The sequence below is a fragment of the Kogia breviceps genome, chromosome 7 (genome assembly GCF_026419965.1).
Source record: "Kogia breviceps isolate mKogBre1 chromosome 7, mKogBre1 haplotype 1, whole genome shotgun sequence".
NCBI classification, from domain to species: domain Eukaryota; kingdom Metazoa; phylum Chordata; class Mammalia; order Artiodactyla; family Physeteridae; genus Kogia; species Kogia breviceps.
The window spans coordinates 22,436,315-22,455,219 of record NC_081316.1 but is presented as its reverse complement, the minus strand read 5'-3'; the positions used below and the strand labels follow the sequence as shown (position 1 = coordinate 22,455,219).

The 18,905-nt window shown below is 58.3% G+C and overlaps 1 protein-coding gene and 1 long non-coding RNA gene across 13 annotated transcripts in view; one reads left to right on the top strand and one right to left on the bottom strand.

Moving 5' to 3' along the window:
• Positions 1-3,542: 3,542 nt before the first annotated feature.
• LOC136794570 (uncharacterized) lies at positions 3,543-5,054 on the bottom strand. Its single transcript, XR_010841555.1, has 2 exons — positions 4,443-5,054; positions 3,543-3,818 (listed from the first exon to the last, which is right to left on the bottom strand). It is a non-coding gene; the product is annotated as an uncharacterized lncRNA (long non-coding RNA).
• A 611-nt stretch (positions 5,055-5,665) lies between these two features.
• PHRF1 (PHD and ring finger domains 1) overlaps positions 5,666-18,905 on the top strand; it is a 28,123-nt gene continuing 14,883 nt past the window's right edge. For 3 of the 12 annotated variants that reach the window (XM_067037935.1, XM_067037937.1, XM_059068029.2), the window contains exons 1-6: positions 5,668-5,809; positions 9,412-9,527; positions 9,824-9,922; positions 13,629-13,843; positions 14,667-14,750; positions 16,359-16,477. In XM_067037935.1, the coding sequence (XP_066894036.1) occupies positions 9,434-9,527; positions 9,824-9,922; positions 13,629-13,843; positions 14,667-14,750; positions 16,359-16,477 (611 nt within the window). In that variant the 5' untranslated portion in view covers positions 5,668-5,809; positions 9,412-9,433. Of the gene's footprint in view, positions 5,810-7,719; positions 8,605-8,735; positions 8,865-9,411; positions 9,528-9,823; positions 9,923-13,628; positions 13,844-14,666; positions 14,751-16,358; positions 16,478-18,905 lie in introns of all 12 variants that reach the window. The other 9 variants (XM_067037932.1, XM_067037934.1, XM_067037929.1 and 6 more) reach the window with 5 other exon arrangements.

Sequence of the window (18,905 nt, the reverse complement as noted above, 5' to 3'; positions counted from 1 at the left end):
GTGCACTGCCAGACTGTGTTGGGGGGAAGGCACTGGTGCCCCGACTGGCCTCAGAGTTCCTGCTTGCCCCCCCGCCCCGCACAGCAGGGCCCTCCAGGGCTGGCTGAGTCACCAGGGTTCACAGACGGCTGTGCCCACAGTAAGTCAGTGCCCAGTGGCAGCAGATCAGCTGTTGGTGCTCAACCCCAAAGCCACCAGCAGCCTCCCTGCCACCTGCAGAACCTGGCCCTGCCAAGCCTGCTGGGTGTGACACTCAGCACACCACATCGACCATCAGTTAGGACAGGGTCCCTCCCAAGGGGAGTCCGAGTCCACACAAGGCAGGCCCCGTCTAAGCCTGCCTCCCCACCAGCTGGGAGAGGGGACAGAGCCTGCTGCTGGCCTCCTGGCGTCTGCAGACCCACAGGCTGCTCTGGGCTGGCTCCACAACCACAAGATTTTCACGGTGAACTCGAGAATCCCCAACAGTGAAAGCGGGCCTCCGGGAGCCCCCGCCCCTGGGAGGGTGTGTCAGGGGTACCACAAAAGGGTCTTCAGAGCCCCGACTCCCTTAGCGGCCTCGCTGAAGTGGGAGAGTGCACAGAAAAGTCAAATCTGTCACCACTGTCCTCAAGGAAGTCCCCAGAGGTAGCCCTCAAGAGGCTGGTTCTGGAGGTCCTTGTCCCAAAGTCCAAGGGTCGAACCCCGGTACCCATGCCTGCCCAGGACTGCCTTAAGCTTGGCGACATCGGGAAGGCGGTCCCAAGAACCCTGCATATCCTGACACCCTGAGACACACAGGGAAAGAGAATTCCCTCCAAGAGGGCAACTGGTCCAATCTGAGCCCCCTCGTGCGGAGGACAGCGAAGTTCCCTTATTGTCCCCTGTTTTCCCTCGGCCCACTGCTGGGCGCAGAAAAGCACACCCAGTCCATGGGGCGCCTTTGCCCACCACCCGCCTTGGCGCGCTCCCTCTGACCCGATGTGTGGCCGTCCCCTGCCCCGCAGGGTCACAGATAGGACGGGGCGGTCGCGCAGCCCAGAGACAGATCAGCCGCTGTCACACGCACAGTGGGTCCGGAGCAGCGCAGTGTGCGGTGGGCAGTGGCTGCCCTGCGCCTGGAGGGACCGCCGTGCGGGCGGAGGGGTCGTCCCGCGCCCCCGACCCTTCCCTCCCCTCCAACTTGGCTGTCCGATCCCGCTGCCTTGCCCGGCCCGAGCTCCCGCCCGCCGGCCTGGGACCCCTCGCGCGTCACCTGCGACCCCGGCACTGGGCCGTCACCGGCTTTCTGCCCAACTTCGGCGGCGGCCGCGGCCCCCTCGCGCCCCCGCCGGCTCCGCGCTCGGCGCCGGGCCCGTATGCAAATGTACAGGTCCGGCAGCCAATGGTCGGCCGAGCCGGGCCCGCCCTGCCGCGCCGCAGCCACTGTGTGCGAGTCGGGGACGGGACGCCACGCCCACCGTCGCGCGGCGCCTTGCGGGCGCGGCCGGCGCGTTCCTCTCCGCACGTCGGCCTCTGGGCGGGGCCGCCACCTGCCGGGCGGGGCCTGCGGGCGCCGCGTCGCCGCCTGGCGCCCGGGGCAGCTCCCCCACCGGCCGGGGCGGGTGGTACGACCCGAGGCGCTACCTCCGCCGGCCCGGGTGGTGGAACAGCCCGGGCGATTCAGCACCCTCCGGCCGCTCGAGCCAGGCCCCTCCCCGGGAAGGCCGGGCGCCGGCACACGTTAAGCCGGCCCGTGCCCTCGCGACCACCTACTGCCTGCGCCTCCTGCACCCACTCCGGGGCGGTCTGGCTGGCGTGGAGGGGGCTTCGCTTCTGCCTGGTTTGACCCGCGACGCCCGCGGGCCAGCCCTGGGGACTCGTGGTCGCTCCTGTCCGGAGGGGCCACGGCACGGGGCGCAGGGCCCTCGGCAGCTTGCCCGCGTCCTCTGCCCTGTCCTGTCCGGGCATTGAAAATGTAGAAACCAAGGGAACGGAGCGTTTCAGATCTGGAGTCATCCATTCCTGGTGTAGCCCCAAGGAGGCAGCCAGGAGAGTCGTGGCCCTGGCCCCTTCTTTTCACACTCCCCTCGCAGCCTCCCTGAGGCAGAATCATCGGTCATCCGGACCCCTAATCAGGCAGAGAGGTGCCCGAGCCCCTTCTGTTCTCCACCATCCAGTCTGGAGAGTTAGGGTTAGGGTTAAGGTCCTCTTAAGACCTTTGTGTCCCCTCCAAAGTAAGCAACAACTCCCCCGTTTGCCCACCTCCCTCAAGTCAACCAGAGTCTCTGCACATGCCTCAGAGCTTGGCCCTCCCTGGAGGACACCATTCTCCCGGCTCCAGGCAGCTACAAAGGGCCCCTGTGCCCCCGACTTGGCCCAGGGACAGTACCTCCTCAGCATCAGCCCCCCCGGCTGCTCTCCTGCAGCCCTCCTGCCCCCCAGCTCACCACCCCACTCCTTGTCCTCCCCGGAGCCCACATAAGCCTGGGCTGGAGCCCACCAGTTGCCACAAAACCAGTGTGGGCCCCTCCTGCACCCTTCCCACCATCTTGGTCATTTCATTTCTTCCTTCAGAACTTGCCCAGGTGGCTAAGTGTGGGCCTCCAGGGAGGCATCTGACCCTGCCTGGGACCTCAGGAGCATGAAGCCTGAGTAGGGAAGTTCAAGTGCAGGGTGTTGGGTGTGGCCTGCTGTGGGCAGGGCGTGCACCTTCAGGACTGGGCATGATTGGGGGCGGGCAGACAGGCAGAGGTTTGGAGGGGAGAAGTCTGGGATTCGGGGACAGGGACGGGCCAGAAGGCAGGCTGACTCCCAGTTCCTGCCTTGCCCTGCTGGAACGGCCTCCAGCAGAGTCCCCGGGTCCTGCTGGTTCCAAATGCACCCTTCATCACCCTCTGAAGTATATTGAATGGTGGTCCCTCAAAAAGATATGTTCTATCCAAATGCTTAGACCCTGTGAATGTTACCTTACTTGGAAAAAGGGTCTTTGCACCTTGATGAGATCACACTGGATTATCTGAGTGGGTCCTAAATCCAAAGACATGTGTGCTTTTAAGAAAGGTACAGACAAACAGGGAGGGAGGCCATACGAAGACCAAGGCAGAGATTGGGGTGATGCTGCCATAAGCCACGGAAGACTGAAAGATCAAACACCAGAAGCGGAAACAAAGGATTCCCTCTACAGATTTCAGAGAAAGCACAGCTGTCAACCTAGATTTTGGACTTCTAGCCTCCTGGACTGTGAGAGAAGAAATTTGTGGTTTTAAGCCCTCCAGTCTGTGGTCATTTGTTATGGCTGCCCTAGGACACTGATATACCGGCCTTCCGAAGTCAGGGATCACAGCCCTGCCTGTCTCCTTTCTGCGGCTCTGGCCCTGTGTGTTTGTGCAGGACTGATGGCAGGGGACAGGGCTGACCTGGGCTGGACAGAACCAAGGGAGCTCCCTGTCCAGCTCCACCCTCCTGCGCACATGAGGACAGGAGCGTTCATCCTGTGTCTGGGCCTGCCTGGGCCTGCGAGGGGCAGGAGCAGAGTGTGCCAGCATGCACCAGGACCCAGTGAGGGCTGCAAGGCACAGGGGTTTTTTTTCTCTCTCTCTCTTTCTTTTTATTTGTTTTGGGTTGTGTTGGGTCTTCGTTGCTGCGCGCGGGCTTTCTCTAGTTGTGGCGAGTGGGGGTTACTCTTCGTTGCGGTGTGCGGGCTTCTCATTGCAGTGGCTTCTCTTGTGGCGGAGCATGGCCTCTAGGCATGCAGGCTTCAGTAGTTGTGGCACGTGGGCTCAGTAGTTGTGGCGCACGGGCTTAGTTGTTCCGCGGCATGTGGGATCTTCCCGGACCAGGGCTCGAACCCGTGTCCCCTGCATTGCCAGGCAGATTCTTAACCACTGTGCAACCAGGGAAGCCCTGCATGTGTTTATTATGACAATCTTCCAGCAGGCCCCAAGAGCAGCTGCAGATGAGGGTGGGAGGGCCTGATCCTAATCCAAGGGGGCTCCAAGCTGCTTGTCCAACTCCTTCCCAGGAGCTTTAGTGGCATGCTCCCACCCACCCAGATTTGGGATCCTCTGCTGGGTGGTGTCCTCATCTCTAGTGGTCTTTGGCAGGTAGGCATGTGTGCAGAAGGGCCGACCCTTGCTGAGACCAAGCTGAGAGGGAGGGGGAGGTGTCTGGTGCAGGGTGTTTACCATGCTAGACCCCACCCATCCAGCCCTCAGCATCACTATTTTATAGCCAACGAGGCACAGAGAGATTGAGAAACTCTTCCGAGGTCACAAGATCCATACTTACGCTGAGAGCCAAAGTGTCCTGGCCTGGGTGACACCCAAGAGGTACTATGCTGTGCCAGCGCCACACACACACACACACACACACACACACACACACACACACACACGATTCCCCTCAGAGTCCACACACACACACACACACACACACGCGCGCGCGCGCGCGCCCACAGGAAGATTCCCTCCAGAGTCCCTCACCTAGCTGGCACCATCCATTCTTCATTTCTGCAAAGTCCTTTCCAGAGCCTGTAAGCACGCGGGTTATTTCTCCCCTCGTAAACAGAAAATTAAAAAAACAACCTTCTCTCGGTGGGCTCCTTCCCAGCTGCCTCCACTTTTGTTTCCCGCTTGGTGCTCGCCGGCCATCACTCTGCTGTCTTCTCTTAAACCGCCTCCAGCTGCCCCGCCCCCCAGCGCTGCTATCCTCTGGGTCACCGGTGACTCCCACCTCGCTCCACACAGGCGTCCTCCTGGATGCGCCTTCTTCCCCTGGCTTCCCGGAACCCTTCCTGGTTTCCCCTTTTACCTGGCATCTCACATCCCACTCCTCAACAACCCCCCCCCTCGGTTCTGTCTTCAGAATCTACCAGGAGCGGATCTCTTCCAGCACCTGCGCTGCCCCACCCCAGCCGGCACCACGGCGCTCCCCACGGCTGCTCCCTCCGCCATGACGTCTCGGCCGGGTCCATCCTCACTCGCTAACTACCACTGGCCAGTCCTCCTGCCTCTGGAGCCCCGGACTCTGCTCTTTTTATCAGAGCACGAATCAGCTTCTCACACACGACGCGGCGCAGTGATTCGCAGCGTTCAGTGTTTACTGTGTCTGGACAAGATGGGACACGGGACTGGGGAATCGTCCTCGCTGTGCCCAGCGCCTGGCGGAGCCCGCGCAGAGGGTCCATCAGTGTTTGGTCGGAGTGAACGGACGGCACAAAGCTGCTCTTCCCTGGAGCGCCACCTGGCCGCCCCGGCCCGGCTCTCTGCAGCTCGCGCTTGGGGTCTGAGGGATGGGAGGTGGGTGGCGGGAGGGCGGGGCGGGGGCTTCGCGTGGACTGGGACCCGGGCTGGGGGCAGGGCCATCGCACGGGGCGGGACCCTGGCTGGGGGCGGGACCCTAGGTGTGCCAGGCTTCCGCTCCCATTCGCCCTGGGCGACGGGAGGAGGGCCGGACTGTACCAGCTCCCCGAAGGAGGGAGCAGTCCCAGAGCAACCCAAAGGCGGGAACTTAGACACCTCAAGTTCTTCCAAGAAGCTTGTCTCTTTGGAAAGTGATAACACATTAAACAGTGTTTCCAAAGCCTCGAGATCCCCAAGCTCAGGGAGCAGCTCTCCCACCTGAGGCCTTTCTTCCCCTCCCTGGTCCCAGTGGTTCCCGCCAACGGGCGGGGTGGGAGGACTCCGGAAGCCGGCTCCATGCAGTTCCGGGTCGAGGAGCGCGCGGCGGCGGTGGCGGTGGTGGCGGCGGTGGTGGCGGCGTTCGGGCCTAGTCGTAGTTCTCGCTCGGTCGGCGGTTGCGGCAGTGGCGGCGAGCGCCCGGTAGCGGCCGGCGGGGCGCGAGGTTCCGGGTACGTGCTGGGCTGCAGCTTCCCAGGTGTCTGTTGCGCCCCAGCCGGTGGGCCGCCCCGGGCGCCTCGCGCTTTGTCTGCGGCCTGCCCAGCGGTGCGACGCCTGCGCCGCACTGGCCCCGGGCTGGCGGGCGGCGGTGACCGCCTGCGGGCGCGGGAGGCCTCGCGCAGAGGCTGGGAGGCCCCGGGCTTGCAGGCGGGTTTCCGGGGGGGCGCCTTTCTAGAGCGGAGTGTGACCCTTTGCTAACTCGTTTCCAGCTCTTGGTCGTCTTTGCTTTCATTGGCTTCGCCTGTGTTTCGACAGGCCCGTTCATTTGATGGGATGGTTTCCCGTTCTTTAGCTTACGTAGTCTTCACAGCAGTTTCTCAGGACTAGATGTTGGCCTTCCTGTTTTACATACATAGATTGGAGCCCGGAGAGGTTAAGTAACTTGCCAACGTCACACAGCTCCTGAGTGCGGAGCGAGGGCCCTGTGTTAATCCTAGCCCTGATTCCTGGCCCATGCTTTTGTTTTTTTTTTTTTTTTAATAAAAACAAGGATTGTTTTACATTCTTGTCAACTTTGGCGTTTATATACTTACCTTGATTCTGCAGCAGCAAGGTGGTAGTCAGCCTGTGAGCCACATTTTGGCCGGTGGTCACTTGGACAGCACCTGAGGCTGAAGTGAGGTTTGACTTGGGGCTTAGCACACCTTCCCTCTCCCTGGACCACTCGGTATATTTTCCTAGGAGAAGAATGTTGAGTCAGAATGACAACAGCCGTTTCCTTTTTTTTGCACCAGGCTGGTGGCAAGGCCATGACAGGGCCAGCCTGGCTTTGGTTCTCTTAGTAGCCTCCCAGCATGGACTCTTGGTGTCTGTCTCAACCCTGCCAAGACCTTGCTGGGCCCTAGCTTTTTGACTTCCGTTGCAGTTTACAGTCTCGAGGTCTTGTAGCCTCTGTGGCAGACGATGAGTGAAAATTGAGACTTTGCCCCGTGTGAGACGTTGAACCGGGCAGGCTTGCTCAGGGCCTGGTGATGGGCATTCAGGTTCTGGTCCTGGCATAGCTGCTGGTGACCACACCGGAAGGTCTTTTGGTTCCTTAGTGATGGTTGGGATAGCAGGTGCTTTGAGTCCCTGAATTTGAAAAGAGAGGGAAATACTTTTTCTGGTTTAAATTTTTCCCCTAGTTCCCTTAAATCTGAAGGCTGAGCAGGAACACCACAGAGTGCTGCCGGCACTGCCGAAGGTGGCCAGCAGCCGGGAGGCTGTGGGCTGTCCTGCAGAAAAGGCTTCCTGGCCGTCGGCCTGGGACATATGAGCAGAGGTGGGGATGGTGGATCTGGGCAGGCGTATGTGAGCTGGGGCTGCTGGTGGGGCCAGTACGTGCCAAGCCATGGTCCCATTCTCACAGTGTTGTGAGTGCAGGGTTCCTTACAGAGGAAGGGGGGGCCGCGGGTTGCTAACGGTGCTCTCTTCCTTCGTGGTCACACAGCGCTTGCTCTGGAAAGCACCTTCAGAGGCTAGCCAGCTCTTTTCCCTGGGCGCCGCCAGAAGTTACCGTGTGTGATGATGCAGGAAGGGAGGGCTGTCAGGAGGCCTGGAGGTTCTTCTCGCAGCTGTGATGGAGAAGCACAGGGCTCTCGGGACTGCTCCCCACAGGTGCAGGGACACAGGGAGTCAGTCATCCTGATTCCGGAGTTGGTGTCTCAGGCGAGCCAGACCCCATCGTGGCCACACTGACCTCTTACAGCTCTCTGAGCCAGGCCCTGCCACTGCCCCTGGCAGGCAGGCCTAGGTCTCCGTCATCAAGGGAGAGGCCAGGGGTTATTTGTTTGTGCTTTTGACCTTTTGCGTGTGAACTGTCCCTGGCTGTGCTCTGTCGTCTCCTTGGGGGGTTACATTTTCTGATTTTTTTCCCTGGTAGGTTCCTGGGTGTGAGTATTTACCTCCCTCGTAGGCTGTGCTTCTCCAGGGCAGGACCTGTTCTGCACACAGTAGGGGCAGGGTAAGTATGAGAGCAGGTGTCCCAGAATGACAGCTATAGCCAGAGGATAATAGGTCTTCTTACCTGCAGTGGACTGCAGCCATCATGCTCAGGGGAAAGGTGTCATCCCTTTGGACGGACAGTGGCACCATCTCGTCAGATGGTCTGTGTGTCTCCAGCAGAAGACGTGGTCAGGACGTGGGTACAAGACAGGGAAGGTCCCTGCTGTGTTGCTGATTCACCAAGAAGTGGGGTGCAGACCCTTAAGTTGAGTAGGACTGTTGCTGATTTTCTTAACCTTAGGACGTTAGGTAAAAGAATCATGGTGGCTTTCAGGGGTTAAAAATTTCAGTTGACTATTTCCAGGTAGAAGCATCACATGGTAGTTGGCAGTTTCACGACATTAATATGCCCTCACTCTTTCAGAAAACATCGTCCCAGAATCGGGCTTTGTATGGGAAGTGAGGCATTCCGGGGCCTGAACCTGGCCTCAGCCCCATCAGGGGATCCTTCTTTGGGAGTATATGTACAGTGGTGGTAGTGACAGCCCTGCCCCTTGTTTCTGTGATGCATGTGTAATGCACAGTGTGTGGCCCATAGCCCACGAGAGAGAAGCCTGCACATGGGATCCAGGAATGAGAGCTTTTCCTGGATTCTGGGCACGCTGCTGTCAGCCTAACCCACTGCCCCTGGTTCTTGCTTTGCCCCTCTGCCTTCTGGACTTTCCTGTGACCCCTTTCCTTTGACCATGCAGACTGGACTTGGTCGGAAGCACACTGGGCCACCTGGATGGGGGTGGTGTTTCCTCTCGGGGACACTTGGGAAGTGAGTAGCACTGATGGGATTGGAACCCTTATTTGGAGACCAAAGTCAGAGACCCTGGTGTGGGAGGGTAATTGTGTCCCCCGTGTCTGTGAGGTCATTGGTCTAGATCTTCTGTGTTATCCTGGCAGCAGCCTTGCAGAGTAGGCAGGACAGGCGCCCCCACTTGGAGAGCCGGAGCCCAAGAGCAGGCGGACATGGCGGCCGAGAGGCAGAAGCGGACCTCTGCTCCTCGTGGCCCCGTGCTGCTTCCAGGCTGTCAGGTGACCTGGCGGTGCCCTGTGATGCACTGGGGCGCGGGCAGAGGAGCCTCAGCTGGCACCTGTGGCCTCCCGGCCGCAGTCAGGTGTGCACAGCCTGGGCTGGCCAGCCAGGGCTGAGAGGGAGGTGCCAGGGGAGTGCAGGGAGAGGGCCCTGCTTGGCACCGGGGCCTTCTGGTGACCCTCCCCCATTGAAAGCACTGCTTTGCCTCAGCTTGTGGTAAGCCATTTCCTTCAAGCCTGGCCTTGGGGTCAGGCCCCTGGCCTGGGGAGTGTTGAGGTGTGGTAGGTGCCTGACTGAACAGGAAGGTGGCCAGTCTGAGGCTCAGGTTTGTTGTAAGTTGGGATCTGACTTTGAATGTGGCTCTGTAGATAGGAGCCAGTCTTTTTTGTGTGTATATACGGTTTTGAGCGTATTATGTCTCCTGTGCTATGGGTGGACGCGTGTCACCAGGACGTGACGTGTAGAGAGTGACTATCGCGCTCTCGGCAGGGAGCTTTACGTAAAGCTTGGGACAGAGAGGAATTACTTGAGCCTGGTTTCTTCCAGAGCTGAACTCCAATGTCCAGCAATGGATGAGGACAGCCTGGACGAGCTTGTGGACCGAAGCCTGGAGCCCGATGGCCACCCGAGACTCCGTCCTGCCGCCCTGACCAGTGATGCTGGTGAGCCGCCCTCCCGCCTCCACACGGAGCTGGGGAGCGAGTGTTCATGCTTTGCTCCTCGAGTGCACAAGTGGCACATTGTTTGGTGTTTGTTTTGAATGCAATCAACAGAGATGTAAGTCGAGCAAAAGATGTTGCTTTTCCCTCCCCACGTCCCCATGCGGCCCCACCCCCCCATCCCTGGGGGCAGCACTGGGCTCCTTGTAGGCAGGTGTCCTCTGAACACCTCTGTGCATCTTCCAACCTGCCTCGGCCGTGACGCTGCCCCCCGGGCCTGTGTTTACTTGTCCATCTAGAAGAAAGCAGCGATGCCCGCAGTGGGGGCTCTGAGGACGACACGTGCAGTGAGCACAGTGACGGCGAGGACGAGGAGGGGCACCTGGAAGACGGATCTGGTGAGAATGCCGACGTTCGAGTGGCCCCTCGTGTCCCCTCTCCCGTGACAGGGGTCGCTGGTATAAAATGGCCTTGTTGAAGTTGCTGTCTTAACCGCACTGGCCACCTGGGGCTGTGAACACTGGGGGTGAAACTCCCTAGCACGGCAGCCTTGTCTGGCAGTCCCCTGCAGTGGGGCTCGTCTTCAGCTGGGAAGCTGGCTCGCTTTGATGTGGTTGGGCTGATGGCACAGTGGATCGGTCTCTTCCCTGGTGGTGGCAGGAGGTTAAAAATGCCTGAGAACAGGGCGCAGTGCGAAGGGCGTTGCCAAGGAGAGCACAGCCGGGCAGGACCTGGGGGCAGAGTGGGCCCCCAGCCCCTGCCTGCTGCTGGGCAGGGGTAGCATGAGCCGAGGTTTGCCGGGACCTAAGGCCGCCTGACCAGGGAGCCACCTGACCCCGGGGACCACCTGGGCAGGATGTGGTGCCGCCTGTGGCTCTTCCTCTCGCTCTTGATGGGACCCCTGAGAGAGCTGGCAGACACACGGAGTGACTTTATTAAGAAGTTCCCAGGGGCTTCCCTGGTGGCGCAGTGGTTGAGAATCCGCCTGCCGATGCAGGGGACACGGGTTCGTGCCTCGGTCCGGGAAGATCCCACATGCCGCGGAGCGGCTGGGACCGTGAGCCATGGCCGCTGAGCCTGCGCATCCGGAGCCTGTGCTCCACAATGGGAGAGGCCACAACAGTGAGAGGCCCGCGTACCACCAAGAAGTTCCCAGGCTGTTTCCGTTGCTTGATGTTTGTGCCCCTGAACTCCTGCGCGGGGAGCTTTGCTTTAAGGGGAGATAGTGCCGCCTGAGGACCTCGCGGCACCTCCTCCCCTGGCCTTCCCGGGCACCCTGGCTGGTACGTGTCCTGCTTGGTCCCCAGGCTGGACTGCCCTGTCCCAGCCCCTCAGAGGGAGATGCGCTCAGCCCCCTCCCCACGTGGCACCGGGCTTTGGAAGCTTGGCTTACGGTTCTTTTCCTTCTGAGAATAGCTGTCCACTCAGGACATGTGTGGTCCTGAAGCATCTGCCTAGTCTTTTTATCACAGTCCTTGGACTCCTGTGTTTATGAACGTTAGTATGTTCCAGAAAGGCAAACCCTCACGTGTGGGACAGTGCTTGTGAGGGAAGAGCATTGACATAGCACATCAGTGTGAGTTTGCTACTGCGCGTGTGTTGGTGATATATTCTTCCAGAGTTAGATTTTGACTTCTGTGCAGGCACGTGAAGTTCTGTACTGAGTTTGCAGGTCACGTTGTGGCTCTTCGCTTGTTTCTGCAGATGGGCTTGGGGCTTGGGCACAGGCATGTGGCCTTGACCAGGCTGGAGGCAGAGGACATCAGGTCTTTGCCACTTCATCCCTCAAGCAAAGGTTTGAGGCTCTACTGGAGGCCAGAGGATGGGGGCTGCAGTCTGGAGGGTGGGCGGGAGCCCAGCCGGGGCTCTCTGCCCAAGCTAACTGCCTAGCAGCAGAGAGAACGGTGTAAAGGAGCAGTTAGGTCAGGTGATAGATGCCAAGAGTGTGTTTACGGGGTCATCATGGGAATGGGGAGGCCTCAGCCCCTGTGGGCCTGGGCTGGTGAGGAGAAGCTTCCAGAAAGACACATCTAAGCTGTGATTCGAAGGGCTGGAGGGTTAGCCGGGTAATGGGGGACACGGGCTGGTGGGGAGTGCCTTGCAGGGACAGCTGACGTAGAGCCCAGTGCCCAGCAGGCCCGCAGGTGGTGAGGAGGTGCCCGGTGGCAGGCAGGCACCTAGAAGCCACAGCCATAGCTGATGGGCAGTAAAACTCCACCAGACATGCCTAGTTTTCCGCGCTGGTCTGTGAAACTCACGGGCAAGGAGTGTATCTCTGGCTCGTGAGAACTTAAGAGGTCTCAAAGGTAGTGTCTTCAAAGGGAGTTACCTGCATCCTTACGGGCCTGGTATGTGCCACGTCCCCCTTCCCTTGGCAGCTCTTTCTACTCGTCTTTTTGCTTTTCCTGCGCTAGTGTTGATTCCTGAAAGTCACTTGCTTGTGTCGCTGTTTTAACTTTGGATACATATTATCTGTTCAAGTCTTAGGATGAAACATGAGGACTTGGGACTCTGACCCGCTGCCTCAGCCTGCTCTCCAGGCGGTGCGCACACGTCCTGGTCTGCTCAGAGCAGCCCCTCCCTGCTCGGCCTCATCTCGGTTCGCTCCCAGCTCTTTCCAGTGTGGTCCTGCCCACCTCGCGTGAGCCGTGCCCTCACCCACGCTGGGTTCCCAGACATGCCGTGCCGCCAGCTGCCACGCCAGGCTGGCACCTGTGTCTGCACCTCCCTTGGCCTGGTCCTTTGTCTGGTTGGGGCCTGATCCGGCAGCCCCTGAGACGGGGTGGGGAGGCGGTGGCCCAGGGTCTTGGCACCTGCCTGTGTCTTCAGCCGCCTCTCTGTTGGCGGTCACTGCCTCTCAGTCACTTCAAAGGCATCCTCCATGGGTGGGACACCACAGAGGGGTCAGGTGGCCCTCAGATGGCCGGCTCTCTGCCTTCCCTTTGGTTCCTGAGCCTTCTGGAATTCCGGAGGAAGAACCAGATCCTCCAGCCTCTGCCTGCTGCTGCCCCTTTGCCCTTAGCCAGGCAGGAAGCTGAGCAAAGTCATTCTCCAAAATTGTGTGGACACCAGTTTTGTTAGTTTTCTCTTGGTTTGTAACAGATTGTCATGAACACAGCAGCTGAGAAACGCATGCTCAGTGTCTCAGTGGTTCCATGGGTTTGTAGTCCAGAAACCGGTGGCCGGTCCTCTGCTTGGGTCTCACCCAACTGACACCAAGGGGTCACAGGTCTGCCATTCCCATCTGAGGCTCAGGGTGCTCCCCAGGGTCACGGCTTGTCAGCAGATTTCAGATCCCTGCGGGCATGGGGCTCCAGTCCTGTCTCTGGCCGGCTGCCAGGAAAGGCCGTCGTCACTCAGCTCCTGGGAGCCACCCCTCAGTGGACAGGCCACAACGTTCTGCAACCAGCCAGAGGAAACTGCTTTTAAAGAGCTCATTTGGTTATGTTCTAGTTTCCCTTTGCCTTGCGACAGCAGGGTCTCGGGGGCGTGTAAGAACCCTGCCTGCCACACCCCTAGCCTGCTTCTGTCCATGTGAAGTAGCGTTATTTTGGAGTTGAGTGGGGAGAGAAAACTAATGCACATGTTGACTCTGCCTTGGTGAACTGAAAGTGTCTCCTTCCTTTTCTGCTGGCCTAACCCCAGCCTCAGAAGCTTTCAGAAATTGATCAGGACTGTTGTGGCCAGCTTGCTGGGTTAGGAGTTTATGCTCTCTAATCCCTGAAGCAAGAAAAATGAAAGACCTGTAGGAGAGGCCTTCCATGAGGGCCATGGCTCACTGGCACTGTTTTGAGAAGGGTGTTGACGGCACGTGGCGCCCTCTGGAGGCCGCTGCACTGAGCGAGAGGCGGGCTGGCCCCTGGAGGCTGCCTGCTTCCTGAGGGTTCTGATTCGGCTCCAGGTTGCGGGGGTGGGGCTGGTGTCCCCTGAGCTTGGAAGCAGCTTCGGGTTAAAATGGCTGGTGACATCTGTCCTGGTGGGGCTGCAGGAGCGGGTCTGTCCCTCGTGTGTGGGATTCGGGACCCTGCTCACCCGAGTGCGGTTGCGGCCTGCATGCCTCCTGTACTCTGGTTTGTGGACTTGTAGCGTTGCCTCTTTGTCAAGGTTCTGAGGATTCCGAAGAAGACGGTGACGACGTGGACATGTTAGCGGCAGCAGCGGCTACTCGGGGGGCGCTGGAAGCCGGCGGTGCATTTAACTCTGACGATGATTCGGAGAGCTGCCCGATCTGTCTTAATGCTTTCAGGGACCAGGCTGTGGGGACACCCGAGAACTGTGCCCACTACTTCTGCCTCGATTGCATCGTGGAGTGGTCCAAGGTGCGTGGCTTCTCTTCGGGCACTTCCTCCCTTCGGGCTGGCCTCTCTGTGTGTGTGACCTAGCCCATGGCTGGCCTCTGAAGGGTCTGGGTCTCTGCTCTACAGCAGGAGTTGGAGCCCCGGGTGGTGTCCGAGCTTGATCTCTACTTCGTTCGAGCTCTAGGCCCTTGGGGTGGCTGGTGAAGCTCACTGTGGGGTGATATGCTCGTGGAGTGCTGGATCAGGAGGGTTGTTTATGGGCCAGTGCCCCTCGGGGACCAGAAATCCTGAGTGGCCCAGGGGCAGCCTGCGCAGGCCGAGTTGGCCGGTGCTCACGTGCTGAGGGGTCATCTCATAGACCCAGGAAAGCCTGAGTCGTGTAACTAACAGTAAAAGCACATGGGGTTCACCAGATGGTGCAGTGTTAGCTTTAGAAGCATTACCCCCTCCCTACTTTCTGAACTTTGTGAAAAACCTCAAAGAAGTAATGAGTCCAAGGATGCGTGGCCCGCAGCCCCGTGCCCTTCAGCGTCCTCGAGGCTCAGCGGCCCTGCCTGCTGCTTTTCTGTTCCCGCCCTCACCAACCCAGACCCCAGGAAGGCGGCAGGACTCGCCGCACCGCACCTGCCCTTACCCAGCGAGGGTGACAGTAACGGCCTCGTCTCAAGCACCCAGCCTCCTCTCCTCTGCCCCCTGTTTGCTGGCCAGTAACCCAGCTGTCCCCTGCATCGGCAGGTGGACTCTCAACCACTGTGCCTCCAGGGAAGCCCTGAAATTATTTTCAGATGGTATTACTAGTGAGAGTGATTCTATAAGGTTGCGGTGTGATTTTTCTTTCTTACAGAATGCCAATTCCTGTCCAGTTGATCGAACTATATTTAAATGTATTTGTATTCGAGCTCAATTTGGCGGTAAAATCTTGAAGAAGGTAAGTGTAGGCGCCCCCTTTTTGTGTATTGCATTGGTCCCCACCTCATGGGAAAACATGCCTTCAAAAGGCAAGTTGCTTTCCTGAAGTATTGGTTACATGTGTTTTAGTAATCGACTAAAAGGCTGTTTGCGGCCACGAATGTGAAACCCGGTGCTGGAGGTGGTGCCGTGTGCCCGGCCAGCCTGGGCTCTGCCTGGGAGCCATTTCCCAGGCTTCCTCCTCTCCACTCCCACATGCCTGTTCTGCATCTCCGAGCTTCTCTCCTCTTGAGCCGCAGCAGCCACAGCAGGCAGGGAAGGTCAGGGTGTGGACCCCAGACCTGGGAGAGGGGGCCAGCTCTCTGGGGACCAGACTTCGGGAGGCGCACGGCAGGAGCGGGAGGGCTGGGGACACGTGTTCTCCTTGCTCTTAAAAGCGTGCTTTCGCTCACCTGCTGTCTGGGGACTGGGAGGCCTCCGTACCTCTTCTTCTGTCGGGGAGCACCATTAGAAAGGCTCATTGGGGGAGCTCCCTGGTGGCCTAGTGGTTAGGCTTCCTTGCTTTCACTGCCGTGGCCTGCGTTCAGTCCCTGCTCGGGGAAGTTCCTGCAAGCTGCACGGCTCGGCCAAAAAGAAGAAAAAGAAAGACTCGTAGAGACTTGCCTTACACCTTCTCAGCGAGTCTTGTAGCCGCAGATGTGCCTATTTATTTGCGGAGCCAGGGATGTGCGAGGACTCCGGCTCTGGGTGAGCAGACTTCTCCTGGAGTCTTTGCCGGGGCTGGCAGCTCCCGTCCCGTCCTGCTGGTGGAGCCTCCTGTGGCCTGGCCTGGGCGCTTTTCTCTTCTGCCCGGAGGTCTCTGGGGAGCACTAGCAGTTTCCCCGTAGGCAAGCTCTGTTTCCTTGAGTGCCTGCCTCTTGAGTCCTTGGCCCCGAGTACCTCCTGTGTGGGAAGGGGAGGTGGGCGGAGGGCCCGCTTACACGCCAGCAGGTCCAGTTGGAGGAGATCCAAGAGTGGCTCCGATCCAGCACAGAGTCCAGGAGGCCGCAGGAGGGTCCCGAGTCCCTGGCTGGTGCAGCAACAAAGGCAGAGAGTGTGACTCAGGCGTGTCACCCGTGGGGAAGTGAGCTGCAGAGGCTGTTTCTTGGTGGGACTCATGGGCAGGAGACTGAGGCAGCCTGTGGAGGTGGCTCAGGCTGGCGGCAGAGATGAGGAATAGCCGTTATCGTCATGGGGCAGCACGTTTGAGTGTCATTTTTTGGCAGTCATGTTTCTGTGTCTTTGCTTGGTCCTGGGACAGTTCTCGAGGGACAAGAGCCCGGCGCGTCCCTGTTTCCACCCACGTGGTCCGTGCAGCGTAGCCCTCATGTTTGCCTGTCTCACCTGTCACTCCGCTCTGGGGCCTTTCCGTGGGTCAGACTTTTTCTGTTGAATCATTTTTTTCCTCAGGGCTAACTACCCTGAGATGGTTAGAAAACGTAAAAGTCACTGGTGCGTGTTAATTCAGAACCTCTGGGCCCACGGAGCCCCTGTGAATCTGCTCTGGGTCCATTGCAAACCGTGATATAAACGGCTCTGGGATTGGGGTCCCGTTTGCCACGTGCTGAGCACGCTGCCCTGTCCCCAGATCCCAGTGGAGAGCGCCAGCCTTGGGGAGGACGAGGATGAAGACCCGACCTTCTGTGGGGTGTGCGGCAGGAGCGACCGGGAGGACCGCCTGCTGCTCTGTGATGGCTGTGACGCTGGGTGAGCCCCTCCCGTCGGGTGCCCTGAACTTGGCCCAGAGCTGATCCTGTTGGCCTGCTAGAGGGGCCTGCCTGGCTGTGCTTGTGTTCAGCGCCGCCTGCCCCCCAAGGGTCGTCTGAACCCCTGCGTCCTGGGCTCCGCGTGCTTCGTCCCCCGCCCCCACCATTGCTGTTTATGTCCTCCACCTATTTCCAGATGACATCCTGAGGCCGCTTGCAGAGCTGTACCTAGTATCTCAGAACGAGGGGGAGAGGCAAGAAATGGGGGTGTGGGCTGGCTGGGCCGGGGACGGACATGAGCGGGACTCACCTTTGTGCGAGGCCAGAGGTCCGGGCAGCCTCACACGGCAGGACAGCGGGACACGGTTCCAGCCAGGCTGCCAGCCACCCCTGTGTCTGTGGAGCCCCTTTCATTGTAATTCCTCAATACCATTGGGTCCTCTGCTTCTCGTCAGGCCCTTTCCTTGTCCTGGAGCAGCGCAAGCCCTGGAGGATGGGCACCTGTGGGGCCTGCGCTTGTCTCAGTGCAGACGCTGCCTGGGCTGCCCACCGGGGCCCACTACCTGCCACCTCCCTGCAGTGAGACAGCAGGTCACCCTCCCCGGGCCTGGCAGCATCTCCCACCTTCCTCCAAGCCCCGCCCTCGGGGCTCATGCAGCTGAGAATGCGTTCCTCCCTCCTTTCTCGCCAGTCTCGGCCTGCATCCATGTTCGGTGACACGATTGCCTGACCTTGGTGCTCCTTGCCCCTTTGGGGTCCCAGAAGTTGGCCGTGTCTGAGCGGGTCCCCTCTAGCCTGTTGTCAGTCTGGGGCTGGAGGGCAGAAGCGGAGCGTTGGGTGTCCTGCAGACCCGTGTGTCCAGATCACAGCTCGTGGTGTCATGCTCCATGACCGAGTGGGGACATGGGGCCGTGGGGGTGGCAGCATTCAGAACGCTGCTCGCATGCAGACTGCACCCTTTTCCCCAGTGATGGTGGCTGCTCAGGGCCTGAGAAGGAAGGGCCTGGGACAGCTGGATGCTGCCTGAGAGCCCACACGTGGTGGGAAGGAGAAGCCTGGTACTGGCCACCACACCCCTTGACCTGGCCTGGCCCTCGTCACCATCCTTGCCTTCTTGGCCTGGATTCTCTGTGCCAGACGAGCCTGTGTGCCTTCCGGTGGCCTTGAGGACGCTGGGGAGCCCTGAATGAGGCTGTCGGAGCTTTCACTCACAAAGCCTCGATTTTCCCTTAAGCTTTTATCCCTTTTTTTCCCCTTTTTGCCTTGCTGCGTGGCTTGTGGGATCTTAGTTCCCTGACTAGGGATTGAACCCGGGCCCTCAGCAGTGAAAGCACTGTGTCCGAACCACTGGACTGCCAGGGAGTTCCCCCCTTAAGCTTTTAAATGGAGCCTACAGTTTTTTTTTTTTTTAATTTTATTTTTCAGAGCAATTTTAGGTTCATAACAAAATTGAGTGGAACATAGCATGCATTTTTTTTTTTAATTGAGGTATAATTGGTTTATAGAGTTATATTAGTTTCAGGTGTACAACACAGTGATTCAAAATTTTTATCGGTTATGCTCTATTTAAAGTTATTATAAAATATTGGCTCTCCTTCTCTGTGCTGTGCAGTGTATCCTTGTACCTTATATACAGAGTAGCTTGTATCAATCCCATACCCCTGTCTTGCTCCCCAACTCCCTTCTACTGACTGTTAACCACTACTTTGTTCTCTATATCTGAGTCTGCTTCTGTTTTATTATATACGGTGGTTTATTTCATTTATACGTTACGCATGTAAGTGATAACAGAGTATTTGTTTTTCTCTTTTGATGTATTTCACTAAGCGTACACTCTCCAGGTCCATTCATGTTTTTGCAAATGGCAGAATTGCAGTCTTTTTATGGCTGAGGGTGTGTGTGTGTGTACACCACATCTTCTTTATCCATTTGTCTGTTCATGGGCGCTTGAGTTACTTCCATATCTTGACTTTTGTGAATAATGCTGCTGTGAACATTGGAGTGCATGTATCTTTTTGAATTAGTGTTTTCGTTTTCTTTAATTAAGTACCCAGGAGTGGAATTGCTGGATCATATGGTAGTTCCATTTTTAGTTTCTTGAGGAACCTCCATACTGCTCTCCATGGCAGCTGCACCAATTTACAGTCCCACCAACAGTGCAAGAGAGCTCCCTTTTCTGCACATCCTCGCCAACATTTGTTATTTGTGGTCTTTTTGATGAAAGCCATTCAGACAGGTGTGATGTGTTCTCATTGTGGTTTTGATTTGCATTTCTCTGATGATTAGCAATGTTGAACATCTTTTCATGTCCCTTTTGGCCATCTGTATGTTTTCTTTGGAAAAATGTCTGCTGTCTTCTGCCCATGTTGTAATCACTTTTTTTGATATTGAGTTGTATGAGCTGTTTATATATTTTGGATATTAATCCC